Raw genomic sequence first — 18,009 nt, 5'->3', positions numbered from 1 at the left:
CCCAATGTCCATCTGCTACCTTAATACTAAACCTACACATATATGCACATAGATCAATTTCCCCATCCTCATATAGAAATGTATTTACATGCCTACAGTTTAAAAATGCCTACTATTTTAAAATTAAAAACAAACAGGAATGTGTGTGTGTGTGTGTGTGTGTGTGTCTGCCACTAATACTCTTGGCAGTAGAACTTGTCTTGAAGTAACAAGACTCTGGTTCTAGTCTACATTTACGCTGCTTTGAGGGACTTCTCATGCATTTCACTGCAGAAACGCGACTGCGTTTGGTGAGCAGGGCATCCCCAGCCCGTATGGCAGGCAGTGTGACATATGCTCCATGCAAAACCCAACCAAACTCCCTGCCATCGAGTGAGTGCCAACTCAGAGAGTCACGGCGACCCTCTAGGAGAGTGTAGAATTGCCTCTGTGGGTTTCCAAGACTATAATTGTCTACGGGAGTAGAACGTCCCACCTTCCCCTCTTGGAGCGACTGTTGGTTTTGAATTGTGGAGTGGCAGGTCACAGTCCAACTCATAACTCCTACGCCAGCTTTCTGCTTACAAGCTTTCTGCAATCTGAAAAACATCTAGCTCTAAAGGCACTAAATCATGGGCCTGTCATATGAGCTGGTGGTGACAAATGCAGACAATCAGGAGAGTCTGGCATTAAAAGGCAGCGGGATAAAGCAATCATGACACATATCTGTTCATGGGTACATGATGCACAAAGATATCAATATCCCACCAACAGCGTTAAGGGAGAAGGGGAAGGGAGCTAGGCAGGGGCAATGTTTTCATACATTATTGATATTGGGTGAGAATTTATCAGACTGGATTATTATAAATTAATATGTTAATGGTACTCCCTGGGGAAACCACTGAGAAAGTCACTAAAAATGTACAGTAAAAGCAATGACAAGGGAATTAAGAAGGTATGCTAGAAAATATCTATTTAGCATAAACGAAGGCAGTCCTGGAGCAACTTAAGATGAACAACAAAAACATAGGCACACAGAAAATAACAAACAGGCATAAATCCTTATCAGTAATTATGTTCATGGTAAACAGATTATGCTCTCAGCTAAAAGGTAAATATAGGAAGGATACACACACGTATGGACGCACACATGCATGCATATGTGCACATACATGTTCTCACTATTATCAAGCTGATTCTGACTCATATCGACCCTATTGGGCAGGGCAGAACTGCCCCATCGAGTTTCTAAGGCTGTAAATCTTTATGGAAGCAGACTGCCACGTCTTTTTCCTGCAGAGCAGCTGGTGGGTCCAATCCTCAGCCCCTTCCGTTAGCCCCTCTCACCAATCACTGTGCCACCAAAGCTCTATTTCTCTCTCTTTAACTATCTATTCAAAAGCTAATGATCTAACGATAGGTTGTCTACAAGAGATACGCTTTAGAGTTCAAGGAACAAATTAGTTGAAAATAAAATGAGATAGTCCCAAACGAGAGCTGGAATGGCTGTACTAGTAGTAGGCAAGACAGACTTTAAGATAAAATATTACTAAAGACCAAGACGGACATTTTATGATGATTAAAGGGTCAATCCAGCCAGAAGATTCAACAATAAGAAGCACGTACATCAGATACATGAAGCAAAAACTAACCGAACTGAAGGGAGACACAGACAATTCAACAATAATCATCGAGAGTTCAAGATCATTTTAAATAGTGAATACAAGTAGGCAGAAGATCAGCCAGGAAAGGGAAGACTTGGGTGACCTTACAGGTGACCTCACAAACCAACCAGACCTGACAGACGTCTACCAAACGCTTCACCTGACAACCTAATCACAGACTACGCATTCTTATCAAGTGGACACAGAACATTCTTCAGGAGAGACCATGCGGTCGGCCATAAACAAGTCTCAGTACATGTCAAAAGATAAGGATTACAGAGTTTGTTTTCTGACCACAGTGGAATATAATGAAAAATCAATAATTGTAGGAAATCTGCAGAATTTTAAAAAATATGCATAATGGAAATTAAACAAAGACGCTCCTAAATAACCAATGGAGCAAAGAAGAAGAAGGAAAATCACAAGGGAAATTAGGATATACTTCAAAATGAGCAAAGTCAAAACCGCCACGGCAAAAGCGGTGCTGGGGGAATTCTACAGCCAGACCACCTACACTTTAAAAGAAGACTTCAAATCAACCTCTAAAAAACTAGAAAAAGAAAGTCAAATGCAACCCCAAAATAGCAGAAGGAAGGAAATAATAAACATGAGAGCAAATAGAAGCCAAATTAAAAAAAATAATAAATAGAAAAACAACAGAGAAAAGTACTCAAACCCAAAGGTGTTGTTTTTTTTTTGGGGGGGTGGGGGGCTCATCAAAATTAACCCCTTCAGCTAGGCAGACCAAGAAGTGTGGACATGGGAGTTCTCATCTAGCTCCGGCTCTTGCTCAGAGGGGTGTGCTGGGGACAGCTTGCGGACTAGCCTTCTGGTCCCTTTTCCACGCTCTGCTGTTTGCTCCACCACGTTGTGTTGGAGTGTTTTCTAACATCAGGATCGTTCCGGACACATTGCCCTGAAAAATGTCTCCAAAGTGTTCTGTGATAAGGAACTACAATAATGTTCTTTCATTCTTTCCATTTCCTTCAGGACGAATCCCTGGGTTCTTTGCTACTTGTGATGATGAGGCGTTATCACCCGTGTTTTTCTTCTGCAAGGCCGCTGGGTGGGTTGGAACCGACTTTGGGTTAGACGAGCGCAAATCGCCTGTGGCATCTATTTGCGTGCACTGGGGAGGACACGCGTGTAGGAGGAATACTACAGGTGTCATCAGATGAATGTATCTGACATGTGCAGGGAGCTCTCCATTGCCCTCCCAAAGGACTAGACCAGCATCGCCGTTGCTGGGCATGCCAGTACCCCCACAGGGTGAGTCTTCTAGCCCCAGGCCACCTCTTCAGCAGCTCCTCCATTTCCCTCACGTGGTCTTTAACCAGGATTCGCCAGTTTGGATGACAGCAGACCAGCCTACCATTGTCATGAGGGTCTGTCTTCCCAACGGTTCCCTCTGGGCTCCCAGGTCACAGGTCACTTTTCTCATCCCTTTTCCACCTTGCAGACGAGGTTGGTCTCAGCGGGAAAGTACGCTTTGGCCGATGCCATTCTGCCCAGATTTGCCTGAGGCTCGTAGAGAAGTATAAATGCATGTGTTGACCTCTGCAGGCCAGTGGGGGGGTTGGGGGGTGGATGTGGAAGGCTGAGGTGCTGTTCCTCAGCCCCTCCAGGCTACTCGGACACACCTCCCTGGTGTGGGACGGGTTATCTTGTGGGGTACGAGTGGGGCTGCTGACTGCCAAGTTGGTGGTTCAAAGCCTGCCAGTGTGGTAGTTTGGTGGGACTAACAAAAGCTCTGGCTCAAAGAGTAAGGTGACCAGATGTCCCGCTTTACCAATGTTAAAATCTGGTCATCTTATCAAAGAGCCATATTAGATTATTCAATGCATGGCGGACTTCATATTCTGGAATTCCATATTCTGTTGCCTTTAAATGTGGGACTCCAGGCCCAAATCTGGGCCCCATTCCCAGTGTTTGATATGCCATATAGCCATTCTCGGGCTCCAGGGACAGTGGCAGGCAGGAATTAGTGTCTTCCAGTCTGACCACAGCTGAAGGAACCGTTTGCCAGGTGGGAAGGGGGCAGGGAGGGTGGGGAGCAGAGAATGGAGCCCCCTACTTCCTGAGCAGCCTGAGAGGTGGGCCTGGAAGGTGAAGCGGGATGGGGTTGAAGAGATGAGATGTTGGCCTGGGCGACTGCCCTTCCAATCTCAGTGTTGCTCCGTGGGTCTGTGAACAGCTTAGTTGGCCTCTCTGAGCTCCATCTCTTCATCTGTCACCTGGAGGTGGTCATCTTTAGTCCAGACCGGCCTCAGGAGAAGCACTGACCTCGTGTTAGCCACCGTCTCCTGTGCATATCACGACGCCATTTGTTTTGCATGCAAACCAACCCTGTGTGATGGAAAATGATTAAGCCCATTTGTTTTACAGCGCGTAGTGACTCAGAATGACGACAGGGCTTGTCAGAGTCACAGGGTGGGGTTGAACCCACATCTAGTCTGTCAAAAGTCCTTCAAGTTTCCCAAACGGGGCCCGAGCATTGTGTCTAGAGGAGAGGGGCTGTCAGAGGCCGGAGAGAGGTCGGCCTCCTGGCCCCGAGAGGAAACCAGGTCCCAGGAACGGAAGCGGCTTGCTCGGGGCCTGGTCTCTGTGGCCTAGCCCTGCAGCCGCTGAGAGTGATACAGGCGGGAAAGGAGGAAGTGGTGGTGGGTACAAAACTGCTTCTCTACCCAACCAGTGGGGCCCTGGCAGGCTGGGCCAGCTTGCAGGCCTGGCCACTGGCTCACACCCAGGCCCACTCATCAGAGGGAAGTGGTGGGCTGTCCCAGGAGAGCAGAGTCCCACGGCCTTCACTGTGCAGCTGCAAGGTTAAGGCTTCCTTTGCGCCCAGTGTTCTCAGGGAGGTGGTCAGGAGCTGGGAGGCAGCCCTTGGTGGGCAAAAGGAAGCCCAGAGTGGCCCCATAGCAAGTGTAGGATTTGGGGCCCACCCTTGGCCCCAAGGTCCTGCATCTGGTTTGAAGGAGCCTCCCAGAGGAAGGGCCTAGGTGCACAGCACCCTGGGTGCCCATGGGTGTGCCCTTTGGCCGTCTACTGGCTTTAGCTGGCACGTTTGCAGAATCTAGAACCACCCTGCTGCAGGGCTGCGGCAAGGCCCACCCAGCCTGGGGGCAGGGCACCCTGGAACCCATAGGAGTACAGGCCGCCCCTGGTTGACGGTGGAGAGCATGGCTTCAAAGATGTTTAATTACTATTTCAAAGATCATGACTGGGACCCTCATCCATCGCTTGGGGTGGGGGGTGTAAAATGGTGCCGCCATGGTGGAAAACAGTCCGAGGTTCCTAGAATTCAATGGAGAGTTAACCAGATTACTCAGCAATTCTACTGGGAGGTCTATGCCCCAGAGACTTGAAGCCAAGAGCACACAATGATGTGTGTACACCAACGGTTCCTGTCCTGCTAGTCACAAGAGCCACATGGTGGCAACAACCTACATGTTCCTAAGAGATGGATGGATAAACCAAACACGGTACACCCCCTGCAGTGGGATATTATTTAGCCATAGAAGGTAATGAGACACTGACATATGCTACGTCCTAGTGAACCTTGGAAACATGTGGAGTAAAATTAATCAACAGCCAAAGGACAGATATTCTATGATCCCACTTATCTAAGTATCTAGAATTGGTAAGTGTATACTCATTTCAAAACACTCACCATCGCTGGGTCGATGCAGACTCACAGCGACCCTGGAGGACAGGGTAGAAGTGCCCTGTGAGTTTCCGATACTGTGACTCTTTACAGGAGTAGAAAGCCGTTTTCTTCCTAGGAGTGGCTGGTGGGTTCGAACTGATGACCTTGTGGTTAGTGAGTCATTGCTTGTGGGGCGGGGGTACTGGGCTCCTGTAAAGGGTTATGGAACAAGCTGGAAACAATGGTGGTGATTGCACCACATGGTGGACACAACTAGCATCGCTGAGCTATCCCCGAGAAGCCTGTGGAAATGACAAGTGCTTTGTTACCACAATTTTTAAGACATCATTATTGGATGTCTTATTGTCTCAAAATATCATTATTGTCTCAAAGTGACAACAGGTTACTGGGAGGTCTCCCAAACAACAGATTTTGACATGTGGTTTGGGAAACGGGCCAATCTGGGCAAATCCAAGTTCTGCCCTTTACCGGCTGTGTGACCGTGAGTGGTTGCCTCCCTTTTTGGGCCTTCTCGCCCGTTGCCCCTTCCCTGTGGAGACTCAGGGAGGTGGAGATGTGGGTGGTGGTCAGTGGACTTGGCAATCCCACAGAGGGCAGGGGCAGAGACAAGTTTTAGGGCACAGAGGCTGGGGGTTGCCAGGGGGAGGTGAATGATTGAGCTGCAGAAGGAAGCACTGGTCTGTGCTCCTGAATGGGGTCGACCCACAGGGGCCCCTGGGAACCCCGAGGGCAGAGTTAGTGGGTATCCCCCAGAGGAAGGGACTCTGGTACAGGACTCTGAAGGGTGCGCCTGCGCAGCTAATTAACCGATGGTTGCATCCACCCTTTTCTTTCCTCCCGCATCTCCTGAGCAGCTTACTGGGTCTCCAGTCTGCCTGGTGCCCAGCAATGAGTCAGAGCCCACACCCTTAAGGAGGTGTGTGGGTAAGAGGGAAGAGGGGCAGGCAGACTGAGGGGTGGGGGTGTAGGGAGGCATGGTCATGGGCAGCCCCCGGGAGTTAGGCACTTCCTCGGAATAGCCTGGTCACTGTGGCAGCCCCTGCTAGTGCCCTTGGCTCTGAGGACTCAGCCGGCAGCATTCTGGGCGGGACCTGAGCTCCAGGGGACCAGCCTGCCTGCAGCCTCTGCCAGAATGGCCAATGTAGGTTGAGCTTCGCTTTTATTTCCACCTGGGGGGAGGTCATGGGTTGGGTAGAGCATTCTGCTTGCTGCTTCGAGCTCCCCATCTTCCCCTGGGAACCCTGATCCTGCTCCTGCCTCTGCCCAGTGTCCCTCAGGCAACCCTTCCCCTCTCTTGGAGGGTTTCTTCCTGGGACTGTGGGGCAGTAGAGAAGTTGCGGGGAGGGGCAGAGGCCAGGGCGGCAGGAAACTGGGGTCTGTTGCTGGTAAGTGGCTACACACTTACTACCTGCTTACAGTGGGTAAGTGGCTACACACAAGAGCCACAGACGTGGAAGCCATAAAGAGGCTTTCTACTCGTGCAGAGTCCCAGAATCTCACGAGGGTAGTTCTACCCTGCCCTACAGGGTCCTTGGGAGTCCGAATCGGCTTGATGGCAATGAGAGCGATGAACTTCGAGGCTTCCTATCTCGAATTTGCTAATTGGGGGTGGGGGTCATCCGTGCTTTTCCGGAGTCTCTTTGAACCTTGAAGAACAGTGCCTTTTCTTGCCAAGACCTGGCTCAAATACTCTTCCTATTGGACGCTCTCCTTGCTTTAGACACCCCTCACCTTCCCCCTGCCCCCCAAAAATCCCTAACAGTGACTCGAGAGGAAGGGCGCCGCATGGGAGAAGAGGTGGCTGCTTTGGACTCTGGAACAGGTTCAGTTTGGTCTCCTCCAAGTACCTGTGACCTTGGGAAGCCCCATTGATTCTCCCAGCTCTCAGAGTGGGACAGGATGCAGACTGACAGAGAAGCCGGGGGCCAGTCCCTGTGTCTGGGAGGGACTGAAGAGTGCAGTGACCGAGTCTCAGGGCAGGCGCTGACCTTCCCTGGCCTGGCAGAGTCCTCTGGGGAATGGGGATTTTCCCATAAGCATGGTGATGAGCCCGGGAAGGAGACCGAGCCGCATTTCTGCAGTGTCTCAAACCTCTGCCAGGATCTGCATCCTCCGGCGGATACAGGCCCTGTGTGCAGACTCCCAGGAGATGCGAGGCAGGCAAGCCCTAGCAGACCCTCTGACCCCTCCCCACCTCTACTCCCCCAACATCCCACAGCTCAGACACACCACTGAGGACCCAAGGGTGACTCACATTCACAGCAGGGCTGGACGGGTAACTGCCCTGCCAAGGGGGTGGGTGGGAAAACTATTCACCCTCCTCTCCCCACCCCAGCCTGGCTCAAGGTGTCACTTCCAATGAGGACCACTCAGGGTTAGTGGGAGAAGACCACCAGAGAGAGCCCAGTGTGGCGCGTTACACACTGCCGATGGGAAGGGGCGACCAGGCTGTCTGTTGCAAAGGTTACTAGCAGGGACTCCAGCCGCACTGCTACTTCAGCGCTGGGCCTGCCACTTTTGAGATCCGTGACCTTGGGCAAGGTCACCGTTCACCTCACATGGTTAAGATGGTAGGCTCACTTGGGGGTGGGGCGGGGTGACGTGAGCAGTGCCTGGCAACCAGCAAGTGTCTCTGATGCTAGCCATCCTCACAGGACTGGGCTGCTGGCTAGTTCTGGCCGGTGAGCTCCGAGGCTAGGTGCTGTGCCCATGTCCAGCCAGCAGGTGGGGCTCTCTCACGCATGTTTCCTCCGCAAACACCTAATGCGAACCTGTGTACCTGTGTGAACCCAGGTCTGAAGACCCCGGCAGGGGGCAGAGGGAAGTCGAGCAGGAGGCTGGGCCCCGAGGCAGGCACGCAGCTCAGCGAGGCCTTTGTGTCCTGCCCCCGCACTGCCGCGGCCCCTGGCAGTCATGTGTCCCTCTGTGTGCGCAGTGCAGGGACTTCACGGCCCACACCGGCTACGAGGTGCTGCTGCAGCGGCTGCTGGACGGCAGGAAGATGTGCAAGGACGTGGAGGAGCTGCTGCGGCAGAGGTGAGCCTCGGCCCGGCGGTTGACCTCGGGCCTCGCGCCTTTGCGGAATTCACTTTTTAGCTCGTCGCTGTTTTTGGTGTGGATTCGTTGGGGTTTTCTAGAGGACCATGGTCCTCTGTAGATAGAAATAGTTTCACTTCCCCTCCCCCCCTTAGAAGCCTTTGATTTCTTCCTCTGGCTTAACTGCTCCGCCTGGGACTTCCAGTACAGAGCTGCAGGGCAGTGGGAGAGCAGGCATCCTGGCCTTGTGCCTGATCTTGGGGTGTGGGGGCGGGGGGTGTCTGGGGGGCAAAGCTCCGTCTTTCTCTCTGGAGGCTAAAGATGCTTTCCCAAAAGCCCTCTCGTGCTGAGGCGTCGGTTTGCTGTTCCCCTTGCCCTGGGTAAGGAGACAAAAGCAGTGGCCATGGCGTTGACGCAGCAGCCTGGCAACCGTATATATCAGATTAGAAGCACCGTCTTCTGCAGGGTTTTCCGTGGCTGTCTCCCTCCCCCCTCCCCCCCCCACCCCGCGAAATAAATCACCAGGCCTTTCCCCTGAAGTGCTTCAGGGTGGCCTCCAACCTGACAACCTGAGGCTTTGCGCTGAGCTATTGGCGCCATTCGGGGGCATCTTTATCACCAAAAGGTGCCGCCCGCGTCTCCACCAGCCCCTCTCCTGGCGGCCAAACCGCCTCCACGCTGCTCTCAGAGTGCCGGCTCTGCAACTTCGGGATCCTCTCTCTCCTGTTGTCTCCAGACCCCCAGCTTTTTTGGCGGGGGAAATATTTCGACACTCCTTCAGATGTCCCTGTCTTGGGACAACAGACAAAGGAGAAATCCCATTAGCTTTCGATCCCTCCCCCCTCACTCCCCCCCCCACCCCGTGGACTTTTGAAGCCCTTGAAGCTGGTGGCCCCACCTTTGCAATGCCTGTTACCTGAGTGCAGGTGTAGGGCCACGCAGCCAGCGAGCCAGCCTAGGGGCTCAGCATGCGCACACGGTTCTTGCAGGGCCCAAGCAGAGGAGCGCTACGGGAAGGAGCTGGTGCAGATCGCCCGGAAGGCAGGCGGCCAGACGGAGATCAAGTAAGAGGCCCCCAGCCCTGGGCCTCGGTCCTTTCCTTTCTGGGCCCTTAGGAGGGTTTCCACTTTCCAGACATGGGTGGGCTGGGGAGGACCAGGGAGGACCTGTGGACTTCAGTGCCAGGTGTTGTGGCCCCTGCCCAGCTAGCAGGTGTGGTCACTTACATCAGGACCACGGCCCTCCTGGGCCCATGGGTGAAGGCCTCTGGGAGACCAGGCTCTGTGTAGGGGCAAATTCGGTACCAGATGTGACGTGGGTGGAGGAGGCCAGCAGCCCACAGGGATTGGCCACACAGCAGCCTGGTGGTCTTTCGAACATCTCATAGTCCTGAGGGGGCAGGCGGCAGAGCCCTGCACTGCGCTACCCAGAGCCGCCTGATGTTTCCGGCAAAAGCGATGTGGCCAGAGCTGGGTCTAAGTCCCACCTCGGGTTGGTCACTAAAATTTTCCGTGTCGCCACCTCCCCAGCAGTGTGATGAATTGATCCAAAAGGGTTAACTGAACCCAGGCTGGGCTCAGAGGGGGAGCCAATACAAAGAGCTGTCCATCTGAAGCAATTGGGGTTCTCTTTGGAGGCAGGCCTCTGTGTGCAGGGGCCCTGGCCCGGAGGTGATGGATTTCTGTGTAGCTGAAGCAATGACTCTCTAACGGTGGAATGGAAACACCGCTGGGGGAGGGGGGTGCCCCCTGCTGGGCGAGGATGCACCAGGACCATTCTCACTTCTGGGGACCCCTAGGCCAACCCCAGCCTGCAACTTCAGGAGAGGGCAAGCCTGTGACCTGCCTGACTGCCCAAGGGGGTGGGTGCACCGAGCTCTGAAGCCCCGCCCAGGTCGCTCAGGTGGGGATCAGGCAACACTCTCTACCCTCCAAAGACCCTGTCTGAATCCTCTACCATCCCCCACCTCCCCCAGGGAGCCAGGGAATGCCGGAGAAGGAAGGCAGGCCTGGTGTGAGCCTGCCCATTAACCCTCCTGTGCTGGCCAGTGAGCGCCACTCCCTGCTCAGTCTGTGTGAGCTGCGGGGCTGCAGGCAGCCGGCCTGCGCTCTCTGAGGCCGCTTCCGTGGGTCGGCTTGGTGGGCAGTGGTGCTGACTGGGGGTTGGGTTCCAGCCTTTGTCCTCCTCCACAGAGCTGGTGCGTGGGGCTCTGAGGGAACTGACAGGAGATGCCCAGGCCGGGAAGATGCTGGCTGGGGGAGGGCGTGGGTGGGTGGGGGCATAACTGAGGAAGAGGGAGGAGAGGGGAACTTCCTGGGGGGGAGGATTCCGACAGCGGGTGAATCGGGTGGGTGCTGAGGCTGGGACTCTGAGGCACATTCAGGGGGCTGTGAGTCAGAGGGCCTACACCAGGAAGGAGAAGCCACCAGCAGAGAGAGGGAGGCAGGAACTGGAGGGCAGTACCAGGGGGGAGGCGTGGAGGAGCAGGAAGTGAACAGGGAGGGGCAGAGTCTACTGACCTCGGGGTGGTCGCCCCCCAACTCTGAGTGCTGTGAAAGAAGGCGGTCAGTCACAATGAGAGCTGAGCACCCCGGAACACCAGATCAACACCAGTCTCAGTTCCCCCGTCCCCGCTGGCCCAGAGCCAAGGGCTCGCTGGCGAAGTTACGCTCCACGGTGGAGCCAGGGAGGCCCTGGAGCAGGAGGCCTTGATCCAAAGTGGGTGCTGAGAGGGTGGAAGCCAGACCAGGGCTCTACCATCCTGCCTCCCGAGGAGGAAGCCATCCCGGGCTGGGGAAGCCAGGTCCCTCACTCAGCCAGACAGCCCGAAGGCAGGAAGGCAGAAACAAAAGCCCACAGAGGGCCCGAGCCCGTGGCTCTGTGGCCTCTGGGGCCCAGCGGCAGCCATTCCCACATGTAGAAGCCGGTGCTGCCCTGAGCTGACCATCAGCTGGGCCTGAGGAGCAGAGCAGAGCACTTCCTGGAAAGGAGGGCAGAGGGCAGGTGGAGAGGGAGGTGCTCCATGCGACACAGCACATGGTTGCACACAGCAGGCGCTCATTAGGTGCTGCTGATGCACGTGGCAGGTGCTACGGCCGGGATGGCTAATCATTCATCCACTCGTGCCGTGTTTATGCTCTGTGTCAGGGACTCCGTCACCAGTCCAATCAGGCCTCTGGTACTTGCTGAGCCTTCTAATGTGTGCGTGCCCTAGGCCGAGTGAGCGCTAAGTCAAGAATTAAAAGAAAAAGAGCCACGTCATTCTCTTCCCCATTTGTGGTGCCACCTCCCTTCAGGGCTCCCTTATACCCTACCCCGCCTCCTCCAGGAAGCCTTCCCAAACTACCCCGTTTTGTCCCACCCTCAGTCTCATTTTAGACCAGGGCCCCTAACCACCCCAACCCCAGAGGGCTCTTTGAGGGAGGTGTGAGTGATGGCTGTGACAACCCGTGTCACCTCCTTGTCCCCAAGACTCATAGGGTTTGTGTCTTGCAGGTGCCCTGTCCCCCAGACCTGGCCCATCCTGGGTGGAGGGACACTCCCAGCTTCCCCTTAGCCCTCAGCTGATCAACCCCGCCCCCCAGGTATTTCAGGACACTCATTCTCAGCCCCCCGGAAAGGCAGGCGAAGTGGGGTGAGGGTGGGGGTGGGTGGAAAGCTTGGGGCGGGGGCAGATGGGGAGGACAAAAGCCAGAGGAAGTGAAGTGACCCCAGAAATAGTCCTGCGAGTGCCTGAGAGAGATGCGGCTCTTCTGTGTCGTCTCTGGACGTCAACCCCCCCACCCCCAGGAGCCTCCCTCGGGCCTGGCAGCTCAGGCCACAGACAGCACAAGGAGGTTCCCACAGCTGGCTGACATTCCACTCCTCCTACATTGACTCCGCAGACTGGGCAATGGGTAGACCGGATGCACAAACAAGACATGGTCCCCAAACTCCAGGGACCCCCATGAGAATGTCCAGGGCATTTCACAGACAGCATTAGGTCAGTGTAGGGGGCGTTTCAACACACCCAGCCCAGCAGGAAGTTTGCCTGCCTCGGTCCCCTGCCCTCCGGCCTTTCTGCCCTCTGCTGCCTCTCTAGGACTGCCCTTGTGTGTTTCTCTCCATTTCTGGCCTGGGGCTGAACGGCCACCCCCTGGAAAGGGGCCCTCCCCACTCCTGGGTGTGCCCTTTCCTCCATGCTCCCCCCACTCTTGTTCATCCTGCCCCAGTTGGGTTCTGAGGATGCCCACAGGGCGGGAGCCTGTGCAGGTCAGGGGCTCCAGAGATGGGAACTGCAGTGGGCAGGACAGGCCAGCCCCCGGAGAGCACCGTGCAGTTTCCAAAGAGCAAGACCAACAGCCCCAGAGGCGTTGGATTGAACGCACTCAGCCTCTCTGGCCCCCCTCGGGAGAAGCTGAACCCTGACTTGTCCTGTCAGAAGGGCTTGTTCGCTTTTCAGGGTCTCACTGAGGAAGCTGGAAGGGAGGCTCCATTCCTGCCAGGCATCCTGGGAGCCCCCTGCTCACCTGTCCCTGTGAGATGGGCACATCCTGGCTGGCCAGGGGGCAGGGGATTGGGATGCTAAAGCAGGGTTTGAGGTGGCACCTGCCATGTGGTGGGCAGAGGAAAGGGGGTGCTGCCTTCTGGAATTCTAGGCTGCATCTGGACACAGGATTTCGGGCTGAGCCTCCTGGCAGCCAAGTCACAAAGGGCAGTGGGATGGGTTACCCTTGAGGGCACTGGTGACTGCTAACAGGGCAGACCGAGGACTTGCGGGGGTCCAGGCGTGGGAAAGCTATGAGAAGCCATCATTGCTGCATCTCATGAAGCAGAAAGTAACTTCAGGCCGCCCCTGACCTTCTATGCAATCAGATCTTAACAGCAGTCACTTGGGGAGAGTCTGCTGACATGTGGTGGGCATCAGAACTGACACCCCCCCCTTCTTGGAAGTCTGGGAGGAGCCAGGAGCACCTGGGCCCTGTACACCTAGCTGGCCTGTAGGTGGCAGCACTGAGAACCCTGAGGGCAGGGACGTTGGAGCCCAGGCAGAGAGGGAGGCCACACTGGTTTGGGATGAGTGCCGAGTTTGCAGACCTGGGCTGTGAGCCTGGGGACAGAAGGGAGAGGAGAACCAGGTATCAGGTCTACCCCAAGTGCAGTGAGGTGGCACTGGATGGGAGGTGACAACAGGAACAAGTGCTCAGAAGGGATAGAAAAGAATACCAGGCAAGAGGGGGTTAAGACCCAAAACCACTCTCCTTGCCATCAGGTCAGTACTGACTCAGAGTGACCCTGCAGGGCAGGGTAGAACTACCTATCCCTGTGAGTTTCTGACACTGTAACTGTTCATGGGAGTAGAGAGCCTCTGCCGCTCTCTGAGATGCTGGTGGTTTCGAACTGCCAACTCTGAGGACCACTGCCCAGTGTGTAACCCCTACGCCACCAGGGAAGGAAAGGGCATGCTGTCTTTCTGCCGAGGAGTAGAGTCTATTAGAGCAGCGGTTCTCAACCCTGTGGGTGTCGACCCCTTTGGGGGTCAAACGATCCTTTCACAGAGGTTGCCCGATTCATCACAGTAGCAAAATGACAGTGATGAAGTAGCAACGAAAATAATTTTATGGTTGGGGGGGTCACCACCATATGAGGAACTGTATGAAAGGGTCGCAGCATGAGGAAGGTTGAACCACTGCAATAGAGAAAAGTCCATGGCGGCCGCCCCCTCCTTCCTCTGTCAGGAAGCAGGGGGCGAGCCTCGCCTGGTCTCACCTCCCTTTATCTCTTCCCAGCTGTGTGATCAGGGGACAGTGTCTTCTCCCCGCTGCCCCTAGGGTGTCACATCTGTGAAATGGAGAGAGTAAGGACACACACCTTGCAGCCGCAGCACCTGGAGGCGTATTAGAGCCCAGAGTTTCTGCTTCAGGATGTCCACCACGGGGCCTGAGAATGCATCTCCAGGAAGCTCCCGGGAGGCGGCTGCTGCTGGCCTGTGCAGACCACACTGAGCCCCTGGTTTAGGGACAGGGTCCGGCATCAAGCAGGTCTCCACCGTTCTCCCCCAGGCCCAGATCTCTGTGGGAACTTCCAGGCTGCTACTGTTCCTGGGGTCTCAGTTCCCCCAGTTATTCAATGAGAGGAAGGAGCCCCCATAAAGGCTGCCTCTTCAGGCTGGCTGGATGGGTGTCATGCTGCCTTGTGGGCACTAGGGGGCAGGCGAGCTTCTCTGTGGAAGATGTGCGGGGCGGTCTGGGCCCAGAACCTAGCACGGTATGTCCTTGCTACAGGCCCGGTGAGTCCAGCAAGCCTCGCCAGGCTCTGGGCTGGGTTATCCTGTGGGCCTTGATCACCTGCAGCGCCTAAACCGGAAGGAGCTGCGGTTTGGTTTAATTCCTAGGCTGGAGGGCTGCAATGTGGGCGGAGAATTTTAACCTTGAGCGAAAAGGGGCCCCCTTTTGGGGCCAGTCTGCATCCGACAGGTGCCCATGTTTGCATGCTTGGACATTCAGTCCATGTGGGCACCCCTCACACATGCTCCTCATGCTCTCAGGCTGCTGTGACTGGTGGACAGGGAGGCCAGCCTGCCCTGCAAGGGACCCTGCCTGAGGCCAGGCCCCAGAGGGGGGATTTCCCAATAAGATGGGGCATTTGGTAAGTTCTTAGGGAGACGTACTAGAGGACAGCTCAGGTCAGGTGGCAGAGGCCTGTGGGACCCCCCAGGACCCATCAGAGTATGCTGAGTAGTGACATCCCTGGTGAAGCACCTGCTTTTGAATAGGTGCTACCGTGGGGTCTTTACACATATAACTGCGCTCACGCCTGACAGTCCTCCTGCTCCTTTGACCGCAAGGGAAAATGGGGCTCAGAGAGGGTGGGTAACTTGCCCATGGTCACACAGCACGCCAGAGGCGGTGCCTGGATTGAGCCCATGCCGTCTGCTTCCAAGGCCCAATTCTAATGCCTGTGGGCCTCTAAAGCAGGAAGAAGCCCCTGCCCAGGTCTACACCCCTGGATGAGGAGCTCACCCCTCTGAGGGGGCTGGGGAAGGGGCGCTCTTCAGCCTGGAACCCCCCGACCAAGGGCACCCCATCACTCACCTGGCTATACCTTTGCCCAGGCTTCAGCTCTGTCCGTGGCTCTGTGGGTGAGCTTCCTCGGCCAGCTCTGCTCAGACTGGCTCACCCTGCTGCCTCGGGGCCCCAGGCTGCCTGTTCCCTACAGGAAACTCCCTCACTTCCGGTCCTCGTGCCCCACTGGGCCATCCAACAGGGACAGGGAAGATTCTCTCAGCAGTCATCTGGGCAGCGTCCTCCCTACTCCTCAGTCTGAAGACCCCTCACATCCTTCCCTCTCACCAACCTGCCCCTGAGGTCCTGAGGGGCCTGGGGGCCTGCAGGGGTGGGGAGAGGCTGGACCTGTGGTGGAAGGGTCAGTCTGGGAGACAGTCCCACGGTCTCTAAGGCAGCAGCTAGAAGCAGACAGGGAGGGGCTTTGGTGGTTTATCTTGTGGCGTGAGAGGGGCTTGCTTCATGACTCCTTAAGAGGGCACCTGGCCTCAGAGCCCCTGAAGGTCACTGTTGAGCTGCCAAGGGACTGCCTCCCCAAATCAGACCTTGAGGCGAGCAGAAGGCACCCTGGTGACAGAGTGTTGATCATGGGGCTGCTAGCTGCAAGGTCAGCCCTTCGAGCCCTCTCATCTGCTCCCACAGCCTTACAGTCTTGGAGCCCTCGGGGCAGTTCTGTCTGTCCTACCGTGTGGCTGTGAGTCGGGACTGGCCACAGCAAGGCGTGGGTCGGTAGACAAGCCTGCAGGCCTCAGGTCTGCACCGTGCTCCCCTCCGGCTGACTACCTTTTTGTTTGCAGCTCCCTGCGGACCTCCTTCGACTCCCTGAAACAGCGTAAGTGCTCACCCCAAGCTGCAGGGGACCCCATCGCCATCCACAGAGAGGGGCGGTTCCTGCCCAGCTTGGCACCAGGGGAATTTGGGAGAGGACACAGAAGGCGCGGCCTTGGGACTGGGTGGGTCCAGGCTGGGTGAGGGTGTCGGCGGCCGAGGCCCAGCAGGACTGACGTCTCCGCTGCCACTCAGAAATGGAGAACGTGGGCAGCTCGCACATCCAGCTGGCCTTGGCCCTGAGGGAGGAGCTGCGCAGCCTCGAGGAGTTCAGGGAGCGGCAGAAGGAGCAGAGGAAGAAGGTGAGGGTGGGGGAGGCGGGGTGCGGTGGGGTGGGCTCCCCCTCACTGGGACCTCTAGGCCTGGAAGGTGGCAGGCTCTCCTGACAGAACTGAAGGCTGGGCCGAGCCTGGGCGTCCTGGTCAAGCCAGAGCCCCCTGTGCCTCAGTTTCCCTTTTACAAGATGGGACACAGAGGGGGGGGCTTCAAAAAGCTAGTGGGAAAACCCCACTATCTCCAAATTCCATTTCCCCACGAGCTTTCTGGAGCCCCTAGTCTGTCCCTTGTCTCCCAAGCCCCGGGCCCCGGCTGGGCCCAGGCCCCTGGGTATGCCTAGGCAGGGGGGCTACCAGCTCACAGCAGTGGCTGTCACCAGAGCCCAGCGAGGCTGCATCAGGCCAGCCAGGCCTCGGGCTGTCAGCGTTCTAAATTTGGATTCCAGAGCAGACAATGGGTCCCCAAAGCCAGCACCAGACGCCAGTCCAGCTGATGCAGGCAGCCCCCTGAGGTGGGACTGGCCCGCAGAGCGCCTGCCGTGACGGGCCTGCTATTTCGAGCTCTCCTTCCTGTGGCGGGTCTGCAAAAGCTGGTGATCAACCAGGGTCCTGCGAGCACAGGGCCAGCGTGGGTGGGGCGTGTGCACACACATGCAGGTACACACGTGTGTATGTGTGTGTGTGTGCAGAGAGCACCGACATATCTCAGAGCCCTCATCCTGCTCTGGCTTGTGTGCCTGAACCTCAAGGACAAGGTCTCTTGCTGAGGATACCCCACCACCACCACCACCCTGGCACAGGCCCCCCACTAAGCCCTCTGCACAAACAGGCTCCAGCCTCCATTTGAGGGGCGTTTCATCTTCAGTTCTATCTCAGACCTTCTCCCCGACCTCACTCCCCGCTGAGCTTGCTCCATCTTCTCTCCAGAGGTGAGGTGTGCAGTGACCTGGTGTGCCTGAGTGTGCCAGGAGTGGGTGTGGTCTGTGCTGGGCCGAGCCTGGGGTAGCGCCCTCCCTGGGCCTCAGCCTCCCTATCTGTGGAATGGGGTGCCTAGAATCTCAGGGCATGGTCAGAGGGGGCCACTTAATCCTCTTCACTAACTCCAGGCTGCACCCTGGGCCTCGATCCTCAGAGCAGGGCTGCCCGGGGCCCAGCCGAACTCACGGGGGAGGAGCAGAAGCTGTAGCATTACCCCCACTGCACCCCCGGTCCCACCCACTAGCTGGCTGAACCTCACAGCACCCTAGGCCTGCGTCACAGAGCGGGAACTGAGGCCCAGAGAAAGGATCCAAACTCACAACCCTCTAGAGCCCAGCTCTCGGCTACCCTGACCTGCAGGTCACCCAGAGACAGCCTCCCAGGGCCCAGGCTGAGGGGGGTGTCAGAGCCACCAGGGCCTGTAAGTAAGTGGGAGGGGGGGCATGCAGGCCTGTGTGAATGTGAGCAGCTAGGCGTGCTCGTGAGCACTTCTGAGCATATGTGACTGTGTGCACATGTGAATCCGTGTATTTGTGCTA

The 18,009-nt window shown here is 56.3% G+C and overlaps 1 protein-coding gene across 1 annotated transcript in view; it reads left to right on the top strand.

Annotated features, from left to right (window-relative positions):
- The first annotated feature begins 7,348 nt into the window (after nucleotides 1–7,348).
- Nucleotides 7,349–18,009, top strand: part of PSTPIP1 (proline-serine-threonine phosphatase interacting protein 1) — a 19,646-nt gene continuing 8,985 nt past the window's right edge. The window contains exons 1-5 of the mRNA XM_045285673.1: nucleotides 7,349–7,470; nucleotides 8,104–8,346; nucleotides 9,336–9,410; nucleotides 16,187–16,221; nucleotides 16,413–16,519. Coding sequence (XP_045141608.1) covers nucleotides 7,349–7,470; nucleotides 8,104–8,346; nucleotides 9,336–9,410; nucleotides 16,187–16,221; nucleotides 16,413–16,519 — 582 coding nt within the window. The remainder of the gene's footprint in view (nucleotides 7,471–8,103; nucleotides 8,347–9,335; nucleotides 9,411–16,186; nucleotides 16,222–16,412; nucleotides 16,520–18,009) is intronic.

The sequence above is a fragment of the Echinops telfairi genome, unplaced genomic scaffold (assembly GCF_000313985.2).
Source record: "Echinops telfairi isolate 266 unplaced genomic scaffold, ASM31398v2 ScPeMD7_7475;HRSCAF=8513, whole genome shotgun sequence".
NCBI classification, from domain to species: domain Eukaryota; kingdom Metazoa; phylum Chordata; class Mammalia; order Afrosoricida; family Tenrecidae; genus Echinops; species Echinops telfairi.
Note: the sequence above shows the minus strand (reverse complement) of the source record. Positions and strands in the feature narration are given on the sequence as shown.